Source organism: Mustelus asterias, chromosome 17 (genome assembly GCF_964213995.1).
Source record: "Mustelus asterias chromosome 17, sMusAst1.hap1.1, whole genome shotgun sequence".
In the NCBI taxonomy this organism is placed as follows: Eukaryota; Metazoa; Chordata; class Chondrichthyes; order Carcharhiniformes; family Triakidae; genus Mustelus; species Mustelus asterias.
This window is the reverse complement of record NC_135817.1, coordinates 34,349,183-34,376,346: the sequence shown is the minus strand read 5'-3', so window position 1 is coordinate 34,376,346 and position 27,164 is coordinate 34,349,183. Positions and strand designations below refer to the sequence as shown.

Here is a 27,164-nt window from a genome sequence, read left to right as displayed (position 1 = left end):
ACATCAGAAATTGCCATTCATGTCACCAATATAGACTTGCTTGATGATTTATTTTATGGACATTGTGCTCTAAAGAGAAATTAACATGCTGAGCAATTGAACATTGTTTTACAGTTTGCGCCCTGTTTCAGCATTTAGTAGTCCCTATTTGCTCCCTTGGAGGCTCAATGAATACAATCCAATTTTGAACGTGTGGTTGTGAGCCATGTTGATCAGTAAGATCCCAGTTTTGATTCTTGGCCTGTACTGAGTTAGCCAATCCTAGCCTCACTGAACAACATTCAAAAACCCCTAAGGAACCCCAAACCAAGAGTTTAAGGAGAGGGGAAAGGGACAAGAGGATGGGCACAACAATGGGCCAGAGTTTCTGCATTCGTTCTCCACTGAGTCCTGCTAAAAAAAAACTTGTGAGCCTTGGATGTAGACTGGATAAAGATTGGCTGTGAAACCTATGGTCAAGTCATTTGCTGGTGGTATGCCCAAGATCATGTGAAGAATGTGAAGTTAGATTAAGTACTGCAGGACTAAGAATGCAAATAGTTTCAGGATAAAATAGGAGAGGGGGAAAAACAATAAACAAGACCAAACAACTTTTGACAGTCTTCCCACAGCATGATGACAATTTAGCTTTTTATTCCAGCCAGAAATGATTTAGATAACGACACTTCTCTACATTTATAAAGAAAGGAGAGTGCACTGAGTTGATTAGTAATGCAAATTTCAGGTCACATCTGGTGCCGTAAATTCTTTTTATTTTTGGTTTTTTAATAAAAAGTTAGCCAAGTTTCAGATATAGACACTGCTGCTGCTCCAGTGCAATCCTATCCAGAGGAAAACACGCAGACAGACCTGCAGAGTGTCTCAGGGCAAGCTATTCATAGCTGTCTTAGTATTTGAATCTCTGCAAAGATAAATGTAACAAATGTGACACTTACTATTTACCTGAATGCAGTTATTTTAATCTGTGGGTTTTTGCCCTTTATGTCGTGCAGTGTAATGTATTTGTCAATCCATTGCTGGTCTCAATTTCCTACATATGCGTGTGCAAATTTCTATGTGACAAGCATGATGGTTATTGCTGATGACCCTGGTGGAGTTGCAGAGGACAAGCAAATATCACTGTCGACATAAATCTGGAAATGAAAAATACTCCAAAAATTTGACTGACCTTTGACAGCACCAGAGTCATAATGTACAGTGTCATTTGGAAGGTATGTTGATTTATATAAGTAACATTAAAGTGTCATTAATATTGAATGTTAATGAGGCTCATCAACTTCACTGAAGCTTCAGGCAGGAATTCTGCACTCTGACTTACTAATGAGGTACTTCCAGAGGCAATTAAAGTTTGCTGCTTCAGATATGTGCTGTTTACAGCCTTGACATTCAGAATGAAAAGGAAAAAAATGCACCATCGCCTGTTGGAATTGGACTCAAAAGTCAACTGTTGAGATTCAGCTGATGGAATGTGCAATGCTATTGACCATCAATACCTACTCGAGGAAAGCCAGGTATGTCTGGAAATTAAGCTTTCAGTTGCAGCACACATTCAAATGTTTAGTTTTTTAGATATCTCATAAATGGCAGATTTCAAGTAAAAAAAGTTTATTTATTAGTCACAAGTAGGCTTACATTAGCTTATATTAGCACTTTAATGAAGTTACTGTGAAAATCCCCTAGTCGCCACACTCTGGCGCTTGTTTGGGTACATTGAGGGAGAATTTAGCATGGCCAATGCACCTAACCAGCACGCCTTTCAGACTGTGGGAAGAAACCAGAGCATCTGGATGAAATTCACGCAGACGTGCAGACTCCATACAGACAGTGACCCAAACTAGGAATCGAACCCGGGTCTCTGGTGCTGTGAGGCAGCAGTGCTAACCACTGTGCCACCGTGCCACCCATCAGCTTTCCAAACAAGTGGTCAGAAACGAAAGTTCATGTTGAGTGAACCAGCAGATTAAAAAGTCAAAGAAACCTGAACACAGAATCATTGGATGGTAATTGCAAATGATTGCAATGTCATGTTAGTGGATTCCTGAAATACATCCATTAACATATCAGCAGCAGTACTGCGAGAATGCTGAGCTGAGATTTATGAGTATAAAGAACACAATGCTGTTTGTTACACAGTGTTGCATTGTTTTCCAGACAACAACGACACTGTCGAGTGATTTCCAGTGGGAGTGAGGGCAGCAAAGTGAACCCCAAATCCAGCAGCTCAGTGTGAATGCTTCGTGCATTAGCTTTCCGCAAAGACTGGAAAATTTATTATTAGTTTTTCCAAGAGAGACTTCCTGTATCAAGCAAAGAAGAAGCCCACTAAAAAAGTTATTTTTCTTGGTACAAACATTACTCCTGTGCAGTGACGGGACTGAGTTTTTCCCTCAATGTTACTGCACCTGCAACACTTGAAACCAGTTTACAGACTCACAGGAGAATATGAAATGCCAAAATATTGTGACATACAGTGAAATGGAAGAACCATAATCATCACGGCTTTTCCTCTTTTCTGCATTGTGATGAGCACTGTAATGAAGAGATTAATTAAGACTCCTTCCCCCATTCTCTTTCCATTTAGTTTTTTTTCCCTCCCTCTTGTATCCTGAAGCTTATTCCTGAGTTAGCTGTATTTCCAGGGATGTCAGGCAATAGTTTCTCCGAGGACCTATGAATGTGAGCCTGAGAAGTGAGCATCAGGTGGTCTATAATCCTTAGTATCACACCACACTGCACATCACATTTACCGAACTGCCATCAGGGGAAATAGTACATCCAAGGTTTTATCTTATAAATTGTAACACCACTGTGGATTCCTAATAATTTTGAAATAACATTTTGAGGCAGAAATGCTGAACTTTTACCTTTACACGGGAATCAAAAGCAAAGCTTAGTCTTTCCAGGGGAGCGCAGGTGAAAGGTCTTACCTAATATTTAGCGATTTTTTCCTGAGCTCAGTCCAATGAAAGTTCATGTCATCAAGACGCCTCTGCAACAAAACCCCATCCTCTGCACCTTCCAGACCTTTAAGTATTTTCTGTCCATTCTCATCCAAGTTATGGTAAGTGTCAGTGTGAGCTTCAATTTCTGTCTGAAGATCCTGTCAAAGAAGGAAAAAAACACATTGCTTTTATATTTCTCGATTTGTCAAAAATGGGCTTTCACGGTCAGGACAATCATTGAACTGTGCCTGACTTCACATTTTATTCAATTCAATGATAAATTGGAAATAAAATTGACAACAAAATAAAACAAAACAAAAAAAAAATGCATTCCTGACACCACTGACCTTTACGTAATACGTTTTTCTTTGCAGCATTTTGAGTCTAAACCTTGGAAGGATGCAAAGGTTTTGAGGTGCCTGCATTGTGCCCGGGATAGTTTGCTCGAGAAAGCGCAGATCCTTGTCCACTTTCTGCTCAGTAATGTGTGGCTGGATAAGAACCAGCCTTAACATGCATAACCAACCCAGAGGATACAATACCATCATTCAGGGCAGTGGCCTTTCAGCAACACAACAGTTGAATAGACCACTCATATAATTAGCTTTGTTTTTTATAGAAATAAAAAAGCATCACAGTTCTCAGTTCTTTTTAAATTTTAAAGGGTTCTGGCATGTGAACATTCCTCAAACAGATGCCACGCTCCCAATTTGCAAACAGCTACGCACATCCCAGCATACTAACCCACCTACAGGTTTGATTGGGCCAACTGCACTATACTGAGTGAGCTTTTTGCTTTTCTGTACATTGGACAATTGTTTTCTTTTCATCCTCATGATCCTTCCTACCTGCATCTTCTCAAAGAAGGAAATATAAGGTGAGAGTATCTATGTAGGTAAACTCCGATACCCCAAATTGACAGGACTGTCAACACTGGACAATTATTAAGTGAGACAATTCACTCATGAGACAAATAGTTGAAACATCTATTGCTGAATCATTAACACAACTAAATACAACAAAACATGCCTGTATATTGGCTACTGCGAACAAATACATGTTACATCTCAAAGTAAGATAGAAGATGCTGAAATACAAAGCATTTCCATCAGCAAATTCAACTATTGCTCCAAACACAATTTCTGAGATTATGAAGCAGTCTGTGCCAATTTGCCATAAAACATGGACAATATCAAGGCTTGTACTGTTAAATGGCAAGCAAATTAATGACACACAGGTCCCAGACAAAAATCATCACCATAAGGAAGTGTCAAAGCATTTTCCCTTGTCGTTCAATGGCAATGCCATTGCTAAATCTTCCAGCCTCAACATCCTGGTGGTCATCACTACCCAGAATTTAAATTGGAATAACTATGTAAATGCTGTGGCTATCACAATTCAGGGGGAAGGAGTGAGGTGTGAAATCACAACTATCTTAGGACTCCGATGTCAGGAGTCCAGCCTCAAAAGCATAGTGATTCAGGAGCATTGGTCCCTTGTGAAGGAGTGGTTTTATGCACATGGTTGAGATGATGGATAAGAAGAAGTCTATTACCCACCTCTGCTACAAATGCAGGAAGCTTCTCTCAACCTGTACATGGAGATTCATGAGTGAACAGACATTTTAAATTTTATAAAGCCAAAATAGGAGCAGGAAAGATATTAATATTTGGGAGCCTGAGCTTTCAAAGGGATATTTGAAGACAATAGAGAACTAAGATGAAAGCAGAAAAAAAGGTATTTATGAAAATAAATTTTCAGCTACAGTTCATTGTTGTGGAGGCCAAGCCCCAGTGAAAGCCAACTCCTGCGTTTTGGGGTATGTGGAAAATCTGCAAAAGTCTTAATTGAGGAAAGCAACTCAGTCTTGGGCCAGGAGAATATCTGAACTGAGAAACAGTTTGTTTTGGATCTCCCTTGGGAAAAAAAACACATCAGCGTGGATTAGCTCTGGGAAATCATGGATTGTGCTTTTGTTTAAAGTGAAAGCAATTTCTCGGTTTGGGTAATATTTCCTGGATTTTATGGTCAACAATCTATAGATGTTGTTACCAAAAAGACAGTTTTATTATGTACCTTTAAAAAGCACTCATTCCTGACCACAAACTCATATTAGTGACACTACTGATGGCATAGAATCACAGAATTCCTACAGTGCAGAAGGAGGCCATTCGGCCCATTGAGTCTGCACCGATTCTCCAACAGCGCATCCCACCCAGGCCCTATCCCCATAACCCCACATATTTTCCCCTCGAATCCTCCCAACCTATACATTTTGGGACAATAAGGGGTAATATATTAAGAGCAAGAGAACGACCAGGAAAAGAGTGGGCTCATTAGAGACGAAAGGGGGCAATCTGTGCTTGGAGCCAGAGGACTTGGGTGAGCTCTTAAATTTTTCATCTTTATTCACTAAGGAAAACACCATTATAGCTGGAGATTTCAGTTGGGACAGTGACGTTCTAGAGCACGTTTTAGATGTTTGAGTGGACATACAGGGGCATGAACCCCAGGGCCTGATGAGATGTATTCCAGGCAGCTATGGGAGGGAACGGAGGAGATTGCAGGGGTCCTGACAGCGATATTTAAATCTTCGCTGGCCACAGGTGAAGTGCCAGAGGGTAGCTAATGTGGTACCTAATGTATGGCACAGGGGTCTAAGACCAGAGGAGGAGCAAGTGGTTTAGAGGGGATCTGAGGAAAATCTTGTCACCCAGAGGGTGGTGGAAATATGGAATGCGCTGCCTGAGAGAGTGGTAGAGCCACGTACTCTCACAACATTTAAGAAGCATCTGGGCAAGCACTTAAATCGCCAAGGCATAGTAGGTAATGGATCAAGAACTGGTAAGTGGGATTAGCTTAGATTGGTATTTGATGGTCGGCATAGACATAGTGGTTGAAGGGCCTGTTTCTGTGCTGTATGACACTATGACTACCTCCATATTCCTTAATTCACATCTTCCCCAAAAAATTATCAACTTCTGTCTTGACTAAGCTCAATGGATGAGCATTCACAACTCTCTGGGGTACAGAATTCTAAAGCGTCACAACCATTTGAATGAAGAAAATTGTCCTAATCTCAGTCCTAAACAGCCAACTCCTTACTATGGAGACTGTGACCTTGTGTGCCAGACTTCCAGCGGGGAAACATCCCCCTAACATCTAATTTGTCAAACCTCCTGATAAATGTTTATACATCAATCAGATCACCTCTCATTCTTCTAAATCTAAGGAATATAGGAAATGGTTCGGAAAAAAAGCAACACCACCCTTCCCATCTCCCCCATGTACCCCCTTCCCAGCATCCCCACCGCCCCCCCGCCCCCCCCCCCCCCCCCCCGCCCCAATGCTCCCTCATCGCGCTCATTCCCATGTTTCACCCTTGAAAGTACTAAAAAGGTTGTGGAGGATTTGAGTCAGTAGCCTTTAAAAGCACTCTACTGCAGTGATAGGCAATCTAGATTAGTGAGTGGGCCACATAAGGGACCCTCCGTCATCTCAGTATGCTGTGAGATTGAAATTGGGTTTGTTGACGAGCCATGACCTGATGAATAAGATTGAATGCGCACTGAATATTATAGAATGAGTTATAAGAAATGTTTAATCATTCATATATTAGTAGAACTGTCAGCAACTACAAATGGTAAAAACAAAATAAATATTTATGCTTTGGAAGCAGAGAGAGTGCAAAACTCTCATTTTCAATGTTGTGTGCAATCAGCATGTACCTCACTTCATTCACCCTTGCTTTATGTGCGTACACTTCAGTCATACCGGGAGGTAAAAGAAACTATGTGGATGGAAATTAGCAGAATGTGACAACCTTGTGCGTGAACGAATGTCAACAAAATATCTCTTGAGCTGCACTCAGAACCTAGATGGATCACATGTGGCCCCCAGGCCGCATACTGCCCACCACTGGCTTACAACCTCAAAACTGGTGGTAATTCAGAGACAAACCCTGTGTGCATCTTCCTGGAATATCAACTCATGTATATATATATATTACACATTTGTATGCTTTTTACATCAATGCATATTATTTAAATCAATCCACGAGGAGGAAGATGGAACAAATTCAACCCAAGGCAGCTTATTTATGAGTCTCAGTGGTAGTTTATATGGTAAACTACCAGTAGACATAATACAGTCATATATATACCTGTATATTTGAAATGCATTGTTTCTTATCAGGCTGAAGCAACCCTTTACAACCCGCATACATTAATGGATGATAACTGGAACAAGTTAACTTTTCTTTCAAAACATTGTATGTACTTTTACTCTGCCATGAAGTTATTTATTATAGCTGTTCATCTTTTTGATACATTTCCTATTCTATTCTTATATAGATCATTGAGCAATAAACATTTGTTTACACCAAAGATATATCACTTTAATTGATTGTTAAGCCCAAAAGTTGCAGAGCACTCATAAATGGTTGTTATAAATATATAACCCTTAAAAATGATTGCCAGCAATATTATTGTAGCCACAACATAACTTGTATCAAATTCTTCTTTGTTTTAAGGGAGCTAACCTCCTCATTAAAATACCAGAGTGGAATTAGATACATTCTGTAAATATGAAATTTTTGAATGATTTCTGATATGATAAGACAAATTAGGAGTAGGGGTAGGATCCTTTCATGGGGCATGAGAATCACTGGCAAGGTCAGCATTTGTTGCCCATTCCTCACTGTCCTTAAGAAAACCATCTTAGAATCTTAGAAACCCTACAGCACAGAAAGAGGCCATTCGGCCCATCGAGTCTGCACCGACCACAATCCCACCCAGACCCTACCCCCATATCCCTACATATTTACCCACTAATCCCTCAAATCTACGCATCCCAGGACACTAAGGGCAATTTTTTTTAAAGCCATGGTCAACCATCCTCTGGAACTGCTGCAGTCCACCTGGTGAAGATATACAATGTTGTTGGGAAGAGAGTTCCAGGATTTTGAACCAACAACAGTGGAAGAATGGCAACGTAGGGGGTGATTCTCCCATTGCAACCCACATATTCTTTGGCGGGTCTGTTCCGGAGAATCGTGTGTTGGCCATTTCGTGGGATTCGCACGTGTTCCCGACGCATGTGCGTCTCCCAGAGCCAGGGAACAGTCACAGTCGGGACCGCGCTGGAAACTGGCGGGAAGTGACGCAAGTGATTTAAATCTGTACTTAATGTATTTTTAAAAATATATTTTACATGTGATTATCCATGCCGGGCCCGATAGCATCTCGGAGGGGCAGGAGGGGCAGCACAGTGGGGATCCCAGACTGGCCAGGAGTACTTCATTCTGGCGGGGTTTAGAGTAACTCCCCATGTTCGGGGAACTAGTGAGAGACCCTGCCGGAGTGAAGGGGGGGCAATCAGGGCCCCCCAGGGGGTCGGTTGCAGGGGATGGTGCCCCCTGGGCATGGGCACCCTGGTAGTGCCAGTCTGTGCCCCCTGGAACTGCCCAAGGGGCAAAGTGCCCATGCCTAGAGGGCAGCTTGGCACTGTCCATCGGACATCGGCAGTGCCAAGGGAGCAGGGCCTACTGTGGACGGGGTCTATTTGGGCAGGGCTGTGGGGCAATTGGTGGGGTTGGGGGTCCCGCTGCCACTCTGCATGGGGATCGGTCTGGGCTAGAGGGAGGCCAGTGATCGGAGCAGGTTGAGGGGCTGGTTTGCCGGGGGGGATTTGCCTCCCATCGAGGAGGGGGGTCTGACCCTGGTTGTGGGGGGAAGGGGGTCTGCCAAGGTGAGGGGCGTGGGGGGGGCTGGACATCGGGGCACTCCGGGACGGGGGAGGTCAGGGCTGGCCTGGGAATTGTCGTGGGGTCCGCAATCAGGCTATAGGGGGTGCTGGAGGGGCAGCACAGTAGGGATCCCAGACTGGCCAGCGATTGGGCTGGCCAGCAAACGAGGAGACTGACAGATTGGAGCCACTGCGCATGCACGGAGTTCCGGAGCTGTCAGACTCTGGAGCGAATAGGCCCCAGGGTTTTTAATGATATTCATTGTGACCTCTGCATTGCACAGAGTGGAGAGATTCAGGTCTGAAGTTGCACTGAAAAAACAGTGGTGATCTCAAACAGTTTTCCCACCAATTCAGCACTTTTGGGAGAATCGCCCCATAGTTTCAAAGCAGGATGGTGTGTGGCTTTTAGGGGAACTTGTAGGTGACAATGTCCCAAGTGTCTTTTTTTGTATTCATTTGTGGGACATGGGTGTCACTGGCTGGCCAGCATTTATTGCCCATCCCTAGTTGCCCTTGAGAAGCAGGTGGTGAGCTGTCTTCTTGAAACACTGATACAACTGAGTGGCTTGCTAAATTATTTCAGAGGACAGTTGAGAGTCAACCTCATTGCTGTGGTTCTGGAGTCACATGTAGGCCAGACCAGGTAAGGACGACAGATTTACTTACCTAAAGGACATTAGTGAACCAGATGGGTTTTTCCAACAATTGGCAAAAGTTTTATGGTCATCAGTAGATTCTTAATGCCAGTTGCATTTTGTTAAATTCAAATTCTACCATTGCTGTGGCGGGATTCAAACCTGGGTCCCAGAATATTATCTGAGCTTCTGGATTAATAGGCTAACGATAATACCACTAGGCCATCGCCTCCCTTAAAGCCCTTGTTGTTCTTGGTGGTAGAGATTCAGGTTTCTGCAGCTGAATGAGTGTTGGTGTGTCTGTGGTGGAGGGGTTAGAATCATAGAATCATAGAAACCCTACAGTGCAGAAGGAGGCCATTCGGCCCATCGAGTCTGCACCGACCACAATCCCACCCAGGCCCTACCCCCACATATTTACCCGCTAATCCCTCTAACCTACGCATCCCAGGACTCTAAGGGGCAATTTATAACCTGGCCAATCAACCTAACCTGCACATCTTTGGACTGTGGGAGGAAACTGGAGCACCCGGAGGAAACCCACACAGACACGAGGAGAATGTGCAAACTCCACACAGACAGTGACCCGAGCCGGGAATCGAACCTGGGACCCTGGAGCTGTGAAGCAGCAGTGCTAACCACTGTGCTACCGGGTTGAATTGTTAAGGTGGTAGACAGGGTGCCAATCAAGTGGGTTGCTTTGTTCTGGATGTTTTTGAGCTTCTTGACCGTAGTTGGAACTGCACCCATACAAGCAAGTGGGGAGTATTACACCACACTCCCGATTGTTGCCTTGTAGATGTTGGAGTCAGAAGGTGAATTTCTCATCGCAGAATTCACAGCTTCTAACTTGCACTTGAAGCCACAATATTTATATAGCTGTTCCAGTTCAGTTTCTGGTCAATGTTAACTCCAGAATGTTGATGGTGAGAAATTCAGAGATAGTAATGCAATTGATTGTCAAAGGGAGATGGTTAGATTCTCTCTTGTTGGAGATGGTCAAAGCCTGATACTTGCATGGTTGATTATTATTTGCTGCTTATCAGTCTGAGCCTGAATATTGTCCATATGGTCATCAATAGCATCACTCACAATAATTTCCAGGCTGAGTAATATCCTCTTAACGATAAAACAAGCTTTTATTTTGAAGGGAACATCCCAGTTGTACAACTGATTTCTTGCAACTAGGATCCTTCATTTGCTTGTGAATGCACAGGGCAGAAAAAAAGAACAAGTCCCAGTTTCACACAGTTAAATATTCATAGGCACATTTCCATATACATTGGCCAGTATCCTGCAAGTATAATGATTCTAACGATATTCTCCTCTGGTTCTTGTATTAAACGCATTTGAATTGAATAAATGCTACCATGGCAAGAAAACTGATTTCTCTGATCCTGTCTTATCATGTGAAACAATAATGAAATGGACTGTTTTTGAAATTGACTGTTGGAACTACAACTACCATGGATATTGATAAAATAAAATGTATTGTAATCTTCGGTTAGACCCAGAACCATTTCACAGCATAATTTATTCAAGAGGGCTTAATTTTCACTTTGGGCACGATGCCTTGAAGCTTGTGCAGTGATATGCAATACAAAAACAATAATGCTGCATGGGCTTCTCAAGACAATCCAAGAAAGAATTTGCAGCCATTAACGACGCTTTTGCTTTGATCCATCGGTTAATTCTCTATTTGCTCAGGGCAGGCTTTGTAACTTTGTGCATTGTATACATTCTAAACTGCACTGTAACCATGCATTGAAATATCAAGCTATCACCTGGATGTTGGGTTCCAAGTGCAGATCTAAACACTTTTTTTTACAGCTTTTACTATGCTGCAAACCCCACAGAATAGGGGCAGCACGGTGGCACAGTGCTTGGCACTGCTGCCTCACAGCGCCAGGGACCTGGGTTCAATTCGGGTCACTGTCTATGTGGAATTTGCACATTCTTCCTATGTCTGCATGGGTTTCCTCCGGGTGCTCCGGTTTCCTTCTATAATCCAAAGGGTGATTGGCCATGCTAAATTGTCCCTTAGTGTCAGGGGGATTAGCAGGGTAATATGTGGGGATAGGGCCTGGGTGGGATTGTTGTCGGTGTAGGCTCGATGGGTTAAATGGCCTCCTTCTGCACTGTAGGGATTCTATGGTTCCAGAATACATTTCTATTTTTAGCAAGCCTTATGTTTTCCATCAATATATATGTTGCTGAAAATAGAGTGTGACGTTAGTGTACCTTTAAGAGATTTTCTTTCTAAATCATGTTTTCTGAAGTTGTAAGCAGGCCTTTTTGGCTTCAGTTGTTTTCTCATTATTGGCACCAGTGTCTCTGGAGGACTCTTTTTATTGCAGCTTAAATGGGGGTTTGTTTATTTTTACTGGGATGTTTATGACTTTGCATTGTTAGGAGAAAAACTGGTTGGCAGGTCAGGTGACAGGAACTTTTTCATTTTTCTGTTTGGCTGCAGTTTGGGTTTGGTTTTTAGAAGGGACATTAAGCTAGAAAGAAGTATCTCTCTGTCCCTGGTTTTGGAAATTCTGTTGGTCATCTGAAAGCAAGGTCTTACCTTTCTGAAGGGGGGAATCTGCTGTTGGTGGTTTGCCGAGAGTTCCTGGTATTTTGGGAAGCTGTTCTGATTCTATCCAGAGAACTGTAGACTTCATCCAAAGAAGTCAATTACAGTATCATGTGAGCATTAGTCTATGCTGTATTAAACCTGTTTGAAGGGTCTTGTTTATGGGATTGGTTTGATTGGGTCAGCTCCTATATTCGTTAAGGGTTATACATTATCATGGTTGTTTTGGTGTTGTTAGTAATTGATAGAAGTTATTGCTAATATTCCTACTATACATGCCGACTATATTCTTAAATAAACTCTGTTTGATAAAAGCTCTCTAGTGGGTCATTTGAATCATACCTGAAGTGAAACCTGTCATGCTTATCCGAGCCAAATTCAAGATGCAAAACTTATAACCCAGGTGAGCTCCATAAAACACTTCAGAGTTTTTGACCTGAACCATATAAGAGATATGTTGTTGAAGCTTTTCATGTTCAGTGACTGGCTGCCATTATTCTATGTTCTCCATTGTTGTCCTCATGGCACAACTCAACCAAAGTCAGCTTGCCAATCAATCAGCACATCTTTCTCCTGTTGTGAACGTTTGAAATTTAGTCTTCTTGCGTTAGTCCTGATGAGTGCAAGACTGAAAGTTTTTCTCAGCAACATTTAAGTAAATTCAAGCAGCATTGCAAGTCTTGAGCGTATATTCTAGGCTGACTCTGCAGTGCAATGAGGGAACATTGCTGAGTTAGGGGTGCTGGGTATCCATCTTTTCAAGTGAGTTTTTCAGACAAGACTCAACCTCTGCAGGCGAACAATGAGATTTCTCTTTTTGTTCTCCACCGACATTCACCACAATCTGACTAGTGGGCAATTTCACATAATTGCCAGATGAACTTTGCAGCAAATATTCTAACAGTTCCAACAGAATATTTGAACATCTGAACTTATATGCAGTGATATTTGGTGCACCTCCTTCATCTATAACAATATATGTCTCCACAATTGACAATCTTAAAAACATCTGTCCAGCTCATCTTCAAAATAACTAACTGACATACCAGTAACTGTGTTAGATGGATCAAACCTTCAAAGAGTTGCCTTTCATACAATAAACAATTACTTTGAAATAGGAGAAATGACAAAAATCTCATTCTGGCACAAGCTTGCTTATCTTCCAGCTCAAATAGGAAATATACCCCAAAAAGTAATCTATCCTTTCCATTTTCAGATGCTGATGGGCTGTTTTGTCTTTATACCATTATCCAGCTGTATTTAAAAAAGTAGAAATTTCTTGTCATGGCTACATGAACAGACTAAGTCCTCCATTAAAATAGCACAGAGAGGAATTTGGTGCCAGAGCACTGAGGATTCAGAAAACAAAACAACAAGGTCAATGGCAATTTTTCTTCTTATAAATCATTAATACACATAAGCCATCATTACACTATCACAATGCAAAGTGGATATTATCCAAAAACACTGTAAATTAATCTATGACTAATTAGGATCACAAAGACCAAGTATAGATTTTAATACCAAACGCTTCCGCAAGGAAGTTCTCAAGTCAATTCACAAACCTGATTATTAAGCAGATCTGATCCTCAAGAAAAAAACAATTATTAACTGTTTGATCAGTAGCATGCCCTGTTGCATCTGCCTGACAATAGCTCAAGATTAGTCCCCAGTTATTAATTCACAGCTGTACTTAAATTGACAGTAATGTGTAAGTCAGTACCCAGTGACCATGGTACAATTAGGCTATGTTTGGAGTTTGTAAGCTCCAGAGTAAATAAGAGAGAGTCGGCAATTCATGAAAGTACAAAATCTGCTTCAACAAGGTGACTTCAACCTTGTTGCTGTAGATAATGTCTGACAGTCTGATGGTAGTATATGGCACTCGTATTTTAAATCAGCGCTGCCTGCAGAAACACATTTGGTAACATTAATCTGCTGTGAACAACAAAAATGCCACAAAGTAAAATTAAGAAACAGAAGACTCAGCTTTGGGAAACAACAAGCCTAACACAGGGGATCATGCAAACACTGAGGACAATAGAGTTTGCCTCCTTACCATGACTGTTAATCACGACAAAGATACTGCACCATTAATATCCAAACACAGAATTGATGAATCTTTGCTAATTCAAATTTGCCATGCTTCATAGAAAGACAAACATAACTTGATTGCAAGCTCTTGAATCTAACATGGAGCAGAATAAAATCATGGACCATTTATTTCATAATTGGTATGTGCCAATCTGGAGTCATGTATCCTAATAAATGACATGTTCCATCTGTTAAACAAGCACTGGGAAAGATTCAAGCTCCACACATGCTGCTAATGTAGCCTCTCAGATAACAGTTACCAAAAATTAACAATTCAGACCTAATGAATAGGACAACATTTGGAACACACAGCCCAACAACAATTAAGCACAGCTATTGTAAATTCTTATTTATAATACTCCCATTTTATTTATCTATCTTATAGATGCATCTATTTTATAGATTCTTCCAAGATATTTAGTGGACTACTGAAATTTTAACTCATAAGCATCCAGTGGACCACCTGTGTTTTTATCATACAGCGACAATAAATGCTCTGGCACAAACTGTGATTACCAATACGCTGTGCCACTGAGTGATAATATGAGGGTTTCTGCCTGAAATTCTTGACAAGCCAAGTTCCTAATTTTAGTCATACTACTACGCGGAGAATCCTAGAACATAGAGAATTGGCAGGAGGTTCCCAACTAGATGAAGCCGATACAGCTCCGAGCAGCCAATTCAGAAGGATCAAAGTCTACATCTGTGAGTAACCTTTCACTATCTACAATAAGTTCCATCTTGTAAATATAGGTGGCAATGGAAGAGTCAAATAGGCTGTTATTGTATTTAACAGGAATTACCATAAAGGGGAAACTAAAACAATCTGTAGCCGAAAATTAATGCAAAATATTTCACTTGATTAATGAATTTGCAACTCATACTGCTGCAGCTATAAAATAAGTTAGAAAAACAGTTTGCCAACTTTTCTAATGACACACAAACATTTTTAGAGAAATATGGGGCTATAGGAGCAGAATGGAAAAAGATATAGGATGAAGCACATTGGAATATAAAATCTGTTATAGATCAGATGGGCCAAATGGCCTTCTTCTGTGCTATGGATTCCACATATCTTAGCTCAGTTTCTGAAATATTGATTTATACTTGTGCTTTCATTTATCGCTACTGGGCATTCATGTACTAACCTCTATTTCAAATGAGTTGAGATAATTGATTCTTTGATTTGGCTGGGGCTGGGGGGTGGTCTGGGAGAGGGCAGGTGGGGAGAACAAGAGGGAATGTGATTATTGGTATATGTAGTGAAAAGAGAGGCCCCATTGCCAATGTTTGAACAGACTATTATCCAACAGCTAGTTGAAGGAAGAACTATCACAGCACTTTGCTCTATTATCTTTCAGACATCTCTATCTATGCCACATTCCTTTGCATGAAATGACCTCTAATTTTCTCAAGCACTTTCATACGTGGCATTTTATCAAATGCTTTTCTAAGTCCAGATAAACAATATTTATCACATTCCTCCAAGGGATTCTGGTCCTGAAATTATGTGAAGGTTCTAATTGGATTCCACCATAACTCTGGCAGGATATTTCTCATTCTGTAATCACTCCTCAACCCCAACCCCTTTCTCCTGCCTGCCAAGCCTCCACCACATGCTGTGATCTATTCTGATTGCCAGGATTCATCCCTGGTGGCGCCTAGCTGGCACACCAATCTGGCCATCTCACATGAATTTTGAAAAGTCATGGTTGGATATTCCACTATTTTATCACCGAGCCCCTTCAGGATCATTAGGTGTTGTATGTTTGTATAAATACCTTTGCATACTGCAGCTTGCCATATTCATGTGCCCTTTGATGTCATGATATGTAAATAAAGATTTTGTGCAGTAGCCATTTTACACACCACATGGAACAAGGTGTCAAAAGAGAACAGCTAGGATTGAGTGGATTTTGATAGTTGTAAGAGAGCAGTAAAAAAACCCCAGAATAATTAAAACTTTGGTCTGCAAACTGTGACAGGATATCATTGTTGCCTGCGTCATTGTGGTTTTGAATTGTCCAGTATCTGCTCTGCTTGAGATTAAGGGAGTCTTCAGGGGGAATTGCCAGTCACAATGGCAAAATTATAAGATTGTTACAGAGTTGAACAAAAAATCTGAACCAATAAGAGCAGCAATCCTGTTACCAGTGATGGGGGAAGGAGTGCCGCAAGCTATGTTACACCCTAGACCTTAGTGAAGAGAGAAAAGCCTGAATTGTGAATTCTGGAGACCTTGAGGACTCACTTTGGAACCTCCATTAATGTATTTTATGAACTCTATGTGCTTAACACTTAGAGCTCTTAGAGAGAGGAAGAATAGTGATCAGTGTGCAACTGCACCGAGACATCTCGCTGAGCCTTGAGAGTTTAGGCAGCTAAAGGATGATCTGATTGTCTGAGGAACAAGAGATCCTGCTGTAAGAGCATGTCTTCTCAGAAGAGAAACCTAGGGTTAGATTTACACCATTGAGGCGAGAAACTCAGGTTAGGAAATTTCCTGAATTGGCAGATGTGGGGACCCCACCCACCATATTTTTATTCTGGGGAGATGGAGGTCAGATGGAATCAGGCTTGACATCTCTAGAAGCAGTCACAGATGTGGCATGCTTAGAAAGACTGCCTTGGTTCCCTGGCACTAGAGTTGTATTAAAGGCTGTTGGGCCTTCTAACCTTTACCCCTCACATTGCCTCATACTGCTGCCCACCTACTCCCGCTGCTAACTCCATATTCCAAGCCATCAACATGCCTGTTTGCCACTTTTATGCTTCCAGATGGTGGGCACAGAGCACGATCATTTCAGCTGAAACAAGTCAAAACGTTGGACTCATTACCCTTTAAGCAGCAGAAGAGATTTGCAGTGTTTTGCATAAGACCAAGCCATTGACAGCTGAGCAGGTTCTGACAGACAAGTATCTTGTTCAGATCAAGCAAACTATATGAGATGCAACTTTTGAATTGCAAAAGGAAGCTGTGATGAAATGACGGCTTAAAACCATCAAGTCCACAGCTGTTGCTGTAAGAGAGAATTGGGCATACAAATGGCTTCCCAAGATGGCATCTTGGGTGAAGGTGGATAGGCACTGGCAAACATTCAAAGAGCGCATGGGTGAACTGCAACAATTGTTTATTCCTGTTTGGTGCAAAAGTAAAATGGGAAAGGTGGCCAAACCATGGCTTACAGGGAAATTAGGGATAGAATTAAATCCAAGGAGAGATATACAAATTGGCCAGAAAAAAACAATAGACCTGTGGATTGGGAGCAGTTTAGAATTAGGCAAAGGAGGACCAAGGTTATTGATTAAGGGGAAAAATAAGTGTGAGAGTAAGATTATGGGAACCATAAAAACTGACTTTAAAAGTTTATATCGGTATGTGAAGAAAAAACAATTGGTGAAGACAAATGTAGGTCCCTTAGTCAGTAATAACAGAATTTATAATGGGGAACAAAGAGATGGTAACAAACTAAATTCTGTCTTCACAAAGGAGGACACAAAAAACATATCAGAAAAGTTGGGGAACACAAAGTTTAATGAGATGAGATGAGGAAACAGTATTAATAGAGAAATGGTGTTGGGAAAATTGATCTGAAAATATTGATCTAAAAAAGTTTCATCCCATTTGGTTAGGACTTGACTTTTCTGATGTGCATTGCCAGACCCAGACCTAATGCAGCGACAATATTTTCCAACAGCCCCAAAGGAGTTCTTTACAATGAAGTTCTAATACATTTGTAACCATGTGCTTTCAAGTGATCCCAGGGGGCTGGGATTGATTGAAGACCAATAAATCCCCAGGGCCGGATAATCTACATCCCAGACTACTTAAGGAAATGGCCTTAGAAATAGTGGATGCATTGGTGGTCATCTTCCAAGATTCTATAAACTCTGGGACAGTTCTTAAGGATTGGAGGGTAGCTAATGTAACCCCATCATTTAAAAAGGGAGGTAGAGAGAAACCAAGGAATTATAGACCAGTCAGCCTGATGTCAGCCATGGGGAAAACGCTAGCACCATTATAAAAGGCTTAATAGCAGAGCACTTGGAAAGCAGTGGGAGGATTGGACAGAGTCAGCATGGATTTATGCTTGACAGCGAATCATGCTTGACAAATCTACTGGAATTCTACGAGGATGTAACTAGTAGTTATGAGGAGCCAGTAGATGTGGTTTATTTGGACTTTCAGAAGGTTTTTGACAAGGTCCCACAGAGATCAGCACATAAAATTGAAGCGCACGAGATTGTGGGTAGTGTATTGAGATAGATTGTTTTGAAGGGTGGGAATAAACGGGTCTTTTTCCCATTGGCAGGCAGTGACTAGTGAGATACCAAAGGGATCAGTGCTAGGACCCCAGCTATTCACAATGTATATTAATGATTTAGATGATGGAACTAAATGTAATATCTCCAAATGAAACAAAGCTGGGTAGGAGGGAGAGCTGTGAGGAAGAGATGTGTCAGTGTGATTTGGACAAGTTGAATGAGCAGGCAAATGCAGGACAGATAAAATATAATGTGGATAAATGTGAGGTTATCCATTTTGTTAGCAAAAACGTGAAAGCAGATTATCTGAAAGGTTACAAATTGAGAGAGGGGAATGTGCAATGAGAACTGGGTGTCTTTGTATGAAGTTTAACAACACCAGGTTTACCCCAGTCCAACGCCGGCATCTCCACATCATGACTGCCATGTCCTTGTATACCAGACACTGACAGTAAGCATGCAGGTGCAGCAGGCAAGGTAGAAGGATGATGGTATGTTGGCCTTCATCACGAGAGGGTTCACGCTTAGGAGCGGGAAGTCTTGCTGCAGTTAACCAGGGCTTTGGTGAGGCCCCACCTGGAATAGTCTGTACAGTTTTGGTCTCCTTATTTGAAAAAGGTTGTTCTTGCTATGGAGGGAGTGCAGTGAAGGTTTACCGGATTGATTTCTGGGAAGATGGGATTGACGTGTGAGGAGAGATTGAATTGGTTAGGATTATATTCACTGGAGTTTAGAAGAATGAGGGGGGTTCTAATGGAAGCCGATATCATTCTAACAGGATTAGACAGGGTGGATGAAGGGAGGATGGTCCCGATGGCAATGAAGTCCAGAACCAGGGGTCATAGTCTGTGGATACGGGTTTAGGACTGGGATGAGAAATTTCTTCACCCAGAGATTGGTGAGCTTGTGGAATTCTTTACCATAGAAAGCAGTTGAGGCCAAAATATAGTATTTTTTCAAGGAGTTAGATATAAAGCTCTTGGGGCTAAAGGGATCAAAGGATATGTGGGGGAGCGGGGGGAAGTGGGAATAGGTAACTGTGTTGGATGATCAGCCATGATCATAATGAATTGTGGGGCAGGCTCAAAGGCCTACTCCTGCTTCTATTCTCTATGTTGGTTCTGGCACTCATGTTATATACTCAATGATTCCTTAACTTAGCCATTGATCACCGGTTTTAAATTTTGTCAAAATCTTTCTGAAATATATAGTAAAAATTACTCTCTCTTTGTCATTATTCCAGTAATGCAGTCCAAATCACCAGCAGATTAGTTGAGCGTGACATGCCCATTTTTCTTTCCTCTGTGCAGTACACTTGTCTGTATTAAATTTCATCTGTCATTATTCTGCCCACTTACATATTTTATCCAGCTCATATTGTAATTTTTCAGCTGCCTTGTTTGAGTTATTTTTATTCTTTTATGGGATGTGAACACCGCCGGCGGGGCCAGCATTTATTGCCCATCCCTAATTGCCCTTGAATTGAGTGTTCGGCCATTTCAGAGGGTACCTAAGAGCCAGCCACATTTCTGTGGATACCCAGTACAGGTAAGGATGGCAGATTTCTTTCCGTGAAGGAAATTAATGGACCAGATGCATTTTTGTGATAATTGACATTAGACTTGCAATTTTTACTGAAATTCAAATTTTATCATATGCCATGGTGGGATTTGATTCGAATCCAAGTCCCAGGGTCTCCGGATTACTAGTCCAATAACAATACCATTGTGCCACCACCTCTCCTGAATCCACAAGCTTGTCCACAAACCCAAATCTGCTTTGGGTTTCTGAGTCTGTCACTCTATAAGTAAGAGGTCCAAACATCAATCCCTAGGGCATTCCATTCAGTGCTTCTCCTCACCTTGTCATAATTAATGAAATGACTACATATTTTCCTCTCCCCTTCAATTAATTTCCAAGATTTACCCTGAACAAGGTGTGCATACATGGAAAAAATTAGTTCATGTTGCTTTGGCACAAAGGTGAAGTGAACTACTAAACCATTCAGAAATTTGTTCAGTACCAAGGTTGATTGACAACTTCCAGTTCATTAGTGCAGTGAACCATTTTTTAAGCCTCTCAATCTAGAATTCATGGCTCCTATATTGACAAGTAGTGTGCAAGGGAGTGCGGTGGCATGGGGAAAACTATGACAGTGACCTTGAGGCAATTCACTATCCCGGTGCAAGAGGAACAATCCTGTCTCTCCTTGCCCACAAGGAAACCCGAAAAATAAACTTAAAGCATAACACACTGCGCCCCTTATGTGCCCGCCCCAGGATTCTGCTCCCTGCAGGATTTAGCTGACACAGGGTCTCTCTCCTCCCCACCTTCTCACTCGGGGCTCAGTTTAAAATTGCAGATTGATTGTTGATGGTAACAAGAAATCATATTCTTTGTCTTGCTCATCTGCTCACAAGAGATGTATTGGGACATGGCAGGCAGGAAGCAGGATCAGAGTGGATAAGTGAGTCCTATTATTTAAATGCACCTTACCCCTTAGCCTGGTTTCTGTCCGGTGGGGGCAGTTGAAATCAGGCCAATGGGTTACAAATTGAGTTGAATCTTAGAAAGGCAGTTAGCTCTTTCAGCAAGACACTGCCTATTTAGATGTCTGGAGGACAGAATTAACTTGGTAAAATCAACATTCTAACTGGGTACACCATTAGTATTGATTCCACTGTGATTTGATTTACAATCAGGCCATAAGTCTGAGGCACAATTTATTCTTCAAATAGACTTTCCTATTACAATGCTCAGATAGTGTTAAGAGAGGTCTCAAAGGAGAAAATAAATGAAAACACCTGCTCTTCAGCACTGGCTAAATAATGTCACATCACACTACAGCATCTACTCTTAACAACATTGATTAAAAAGAGACAGCTTTACACGGGTACATGATCTGCTCGTGCGAGCGCATCCCAATGAAAAACTCATATCAAGTGCAGCACCACAACATATAAGGAAGGATTCTACCTGAATATATTATTGACATTTAAAACATTTGTGGAGTGACTATGTGCCACCGGCTATTTCTATTCCTCATCATTGCCTGAGACACCAGACTCATTCCTTCCACCCCTAATTTTTTGATTTTATATTTTATCTGTTACCATGTGTTATAAGATCATAATGGAGGACACAAGATACTATGACGGGGGAATATATTTCACAATAATATCAAGGAACTACATCTTAAATTTAATGTTTCAATTCAATATTTTGCTTCTATTGAAAGATAATACTTTAACCAAAGGATTTTAGGTTTAAGTTGTTCACCTGAACTGGAAGTAAATTCGTGATCATGAATATTGGATATGATACCACATACTGGAGTTTAACCTGGAAATTGTGGGTTATAGCATGAGTGTATAAATACTGAGCACACTGATACATGATTACTTTGTTCTTTAATGTAAATGTTAACTTAATCTGCTGGTAAATGTGCTATGTAACATACCAGTTACAAGTTAAAATACTAGCGTAAGCAACATACAAATGTAGCAAGTGGTCATTTGCTAATATTGTGAGCTATAACTCCTAGGCTTCTATTGTTTATATAAATCCTCTCACAAGTATTCCATAAATCTTTCTTTGGATCAAAATATACAGAGTTAATCTGGCACTATGTGGCGTTGTTTGCAAACATTTATGACCAGGGAGCTCCAATTATTGATCTCTGCTTGTGACAATGGGGCAGAGGATAGGACTTCAATGTTCCCTGACCTGTGAGACGGAAATAAAAAAACAGCCATGGTTCCTGCATCTGTTTCATGTCGTCTGACTTCATTAGTAGTGCACATGTAGATACAAAATAAGGATATGATTGGGCTGGTCTGTGATAATCCTCGCTGTTAATTAACCTTGCAAAATTCAGCCACAACCGATCGGATGATGATTGTAGCTACCATGCAATCAGAGCCTCAATCTGAGTCCTTGTCTTCAAGAAAGTAACATTAAGAGGTCAAAAGCAACAAAAAGAATTGACATAACAACAGTTTAGCTCATATTAAAAGAGAATTACATTGAGGGGAAGCTTTAAGTATTTTGTTCCAAGTATTCAAAATAATCCAACAACACTGCCAACTCAATTTTAGATGTAAATTATTTTTCTTCCCTCTCCACTTGGAAAATGCTGACATAGATTTCTTGCCATTATCCAGAACCTCATCCAAGTGACTATGTTGTGTGAGCAAACTATTGGACCATAGAGCTCAGTACATTCAGGTTTAATTCTGTCCCCATCAAACAGTGACCAGTGGTGCTATGTAGTGTCCCCAGCTACATGTGCTCAACTGAGAATGACTAATTCAGCATACAGACCTAGATCAGCATGGCTCAGTTATGTGCTGGCTTCCCCAGCTGAGCCATCCATGTCTCATAGGGTGTTCCCTCACTCCCAAGAAAGATCACATTATTTGGGATAAAATTTCAGTCGTTTTTTTTCAAATCTTTGAAGAACATTCAGAAATCATCAAGGTGTTACCATTGCACCAAAAAGTCATGCAACCTAGCTGACTGTGAAGGCATGACCAGACAAAATTAGATCCTACTTTCCTCATGGAAACAAGCCAACAATTACCATAATCAAACCACAGCAGACAGTTTAATTGCGAGATGTGATTGCATACCTGTCAACATGAAGAGAGTTGGGTCTTTTCTCCAATAATTTTGTTTTTACAAAAACACAGATATAATGGTCAAAATAGCAAACATTTTAGTCAGATACTGGGAGGCTTTCTGTATACACTTTTATTAAAATTAAGACTTGCTGCCTTAATTTATACTCAGCAGTTACAATCATCAGCTGCTGCATGTGTTGGCCCTTACCCATGTTTCTTTATATGACAGATAGAACTGAGAGTGTGGGATGGCAGATGTGCTGCACCTAAATTGATCTCAACATTAAAACCATCCCTTGATTATATTCCTCTCTACCAGGAATATTTTAGGTTCTGAATGTGGAATCAATAATATTCATGCAGCTCATTTATTCATTTACTCATTTCGTAGGTGCAGTCTCAAATGTTTTCTCTTGCTAAACCCTTTCTGGCAAAAAGAGGCAAGTACCAAATTAAATGGCTAGTTTACACTAGGCAGTTTATTCTGAGCATGTTTACAACTGCAGTGAAAGTGTGCACACATTAAGCCCATGCTGAATTCTTGGTCCCAATTCATTAGAATCGCAGCACAACAACGGGTTAAGTACCAAACATCGGCTAACAGTTGATATCAAATCATTTATTGTGAAACCATGAAGCTGTTTTCTCTAACTCATAAAGCTAGTCTTATACCTATTGAAAGTCGCTCGTAAACTTAAGTTTGAGTGCAGTATAATTGACTTTACAGTCCAGTTAAAATGTACTCACTGTACTGAAATTGTATTTGTTCCAATCCCAGGAATTCCAGCAAAGGTCTAGGTCCATCCTTCTTTATCTTCTATTACTGTTTTCAGCCTATTCAGAGATTACCCTAATATTTGTTTCTGTGCCCTTTCTCTTTAAAAAAAAAACCTCCTTCTAGTTTGCCACTGATTTAGAAAACATTCCCTTCAGCTTCATGCACACACACTCACAAAAACACAGGTTGCAACAGTGCTAGTGTACAAAGCTTGCTTTCATTCAGCAATCCACCCAAGGTCTTTCTGCCTATTTCCACGGCAATCCATTTCCCTCCAGGATAAAGTAGAACAGCTACTGCTGCCATTAGTTCCGCTCACATCCCACTGCTTCCAATTAGCACCAATTTCCCCTTACAATACAGGCAGCCAGAAGGGCACGGCAGAAACAAAAAGGCAGCAGTCTTAAAAGCTGGGAGCAAAGACAAGAAAGGTTTTCTTGCAGAAATGTTTCCTTCCACCTGCTGAGTTATTAAAGCTGCTGCAGCAAATACAGTGCCACTCTCCTGGGCTTTGCTTTTCCTGATGTGGGGTTAAACAGTATTTTTATATAGAGTGTTAATTAGCCTCATATACATTTCTGCCAGTTTCTGCAGTTCTTGCCAGATCCTCTGGTCTCATGCTCCTCAAGGGAAGCTGTGTGTAAAAATAAAAAATCATTCCCTCTGCAATACCCCATTTTACTTTGTTCTGTTATACAGTAAGACACTGATAAATCTTTTACTTATTATGGCTTTTGAACGTGTTTTTCCTGTACCAAGCCGCTGCACCCCCCCCCCCCCCCCCCCCCACCACTGCCTTCAATGGGCTTGTGGCCATACTGCTGTGTAATCACTAAGAGGTGTGCTTAAACAACTTGGGGTGATTGCCCAGACCATTCTAAATCACGCCACTGTGGAGAAATGCCTCCACTAGTTTATGCAAAAATCACCTCCCACGGTTCAGACTGGCACATTCCAAAGTCCGGGATTATGTGCTGAGGGATGCACCAAAGCTTGAAACAGCTGTCACAGAGGCTCAGTGGGGAAAGGCCATTGTTGAAGTCCCTCCTGCCACAGTATACAGAAGGGTTAGAAACCATGTAAAACCCTTGGGCTGTGATGCGCGACAATCAAGCACGTGGAACAAGGCTTCAGCTATTGAAGGCTTTTATTAGCAAACAATGGAACTAACTAACACGAGTACACCAGTTCAGACTGGAGGGGTCCTGCCGGAGCAGAGGGTCTTATACCTCTCCCCCGGAGGCGGGGCCCGACCGGGATGTGCCATAACAACATTTACCACAGGTAAACACCCTAACCCAACAACATTATACAACCCCCACAGTGACAACACCCTAACCCAACAGTAACATAGGAACAACCCCCAGTGGTAACCAACGATGGTTCACCACAGGCTGTGTGCACCGAAGGATGTTTGACATGAAATGTAAATGTACACTGAAATTATACATTTGCACAAATGTAATGATGAGTGTGGTGAGGCATCTCATGTACAGTTTTGAAAGAGGCTGATCTGTACTGCGTTTTCAGTAATGTCAAATTTGAAGTGCCATGGTGCTTAATATTATAAACTTTATAATCAAGTATATTTTGGGGGAAAATCACTTAGGACAGTTCAGGTGAGGTCAGCAACTTAATATGTGGGAAGCTGTAAGCCTCTACCCAAAGCCTATTGATGCAGTTCTTTTAGTGCATGAGTGCGTAAGTGCAGTCTGAGAACACAAGACACCATGCGGCTGATTGTTCTGTACAGGCATAAAACAGGTCAAAATGGCAAAGATTGGGTGCCAATGTCACTGGAATGGGACAGTACCAACAGCACTCACACTCTGTGGTCGATTTTTAAAAGAAAATGTATTCCGCTCTCAGAGTTACAAAGCCAATGTGCAGAGTGGACAGAGCAAGCCCTCATCCATCTCCTTGCTTGTTCCAAAAACCAATTCAATTCAAACTGAATCCAATTCATGGTCTCTACAAAAGAAACAAGGTGGGGCCAAGCTGACAGGAAGAGGCATACCAGATCTCGGGCTTACTCTGCATGGATTTAAGCAGGTGAAGGGTGTATTGAGAATGAAACCATTAAAGGAAAGTATGACGACAGTAATGCAGGAACACTTTAAAAAGACTGCAGAGGAAACATAAAAAGTAGGAGCGGGAGTAGGCCACTCTGCCCTTCGAGCCTGCCCTGCCATTCATTATCATGGCTGATCATCAAATTCAATATCCTGATCCCCACCCACCGCCCCCCCCCCCCCTTCTTGAAATTAGACAACGTTTAGGCCTCAACTACATTGTTAGTGAATTCCACCCATTCACCTTCTCTGGGTGAAGAAATTTCTCCTCACCTCAGTTCTAAAAGGTTTACCCTTTATAGGAGATTCTTTTACAAATGTAAAGGCACCTCCCTCGACAAGTATTTTCACAGGGCGGCATGGTCTCTTTAACAGCAATTCAGTCAGCTCTCCATAATTATTTTCAGTTAATACAGCAATTAATAGGAAGACATTTCTGGCTACTTGAATGTTTCGACCAAAGGGATCTGTATTCACACTGAAACAAAAGAGGAATCTATTCAGTATCGACAGCTGTTCAAACCAATCCAAAGAGATTGGGAACATTTTGTTTCCACACATGAAGAGGAAGTAGCAAGTTTCACACTTTTATTCACATTCCATGGATTCACCAAAACAGCTGCAACCCACAGATAGCAGAAATAGCGAAAGCATTTGATTCAAACTCCCAGGAGCAAATGTGGGAGTTTCACATAGAAGGAAATGAATATGCACGTTAATTAGGGCATTCTCACCTCCTATAGAAAGGAAAGACAAACATTCAATAAAACTGGAATGCTCAAAAGCATTGCAGCACTTGTACACAATATATTGCAAGATGAGTGCCACACATCCTTCTGTCACTTCTCCAGCCTCAAAATAAAAGATAAATTCAGTCATACACGTTTACATGAATATAAATTTCTGTCCAAGATCATCATCAAACAGGTCTGGTCTGTTTTGGAAATGGTGACCTACCTGGATCATGATGTACCCAGCAGGAAGATCTCTGATACTCCAGTGCTACTTAGAGATATGATTGCCTACGTACAGGACAGGATGGTGGACACCCGTCTAATCGGCTTGGCCTGGGAGAAAGCCTTTGATAGAATATCACACACATATATATGATGGATGTGCTCTCCAAAATGGGTTTTTACGGAGAGAATCTACAATTGGATCGAACTGCTCTGGCTAAACATCATACAGCTGTAATCAGGAAACAGAGAGCTTTCTGGTCAAAGCTGGAGTCAGGTTTAAAGTTTTTTAAAAAAGTTTTAAAAAAAAGTTTATTTATTAGTGTCACAAGTAAGCTTACATTGACGCTGAAATGAAGTTACTGTGAAAATCCCCTAGTCACCACACTCCGGCGCCTGTTCGGGTACACTGAGGGAGAATTTAACATGGTCAATCCACCTAACCAGCACATCTTTCGGAGTGGGAGGAA

General features: G+C 41.4%; 1 protein-coding gene across 13 annotated transcripts in view; it reads right to left on the bottom strand.

Moving 5' to 3' along the window:
* LOC144506416 (dystrophin-like) overlaps nt 1-27,164 on the bottom strand; it is a 1,861,003-nt gene that overhangs the window by 215,386 nt on the left and 1,618,453 nt on the right. For all 13 annotated transcript variants that reach the window (XM_078232507.1, XM_078232503.1, XM_078232508.1 and 10 more), the window contains one exon: nt 2,928-3,100. In XM_078232507.1, the coding sequence (XP_078088633.1) occupies nt 2,928-3,100 (173 nt within the window). The remainder of the gene's footprint in view (nt 1-2,927; nt 3,101-27,164) is intronic.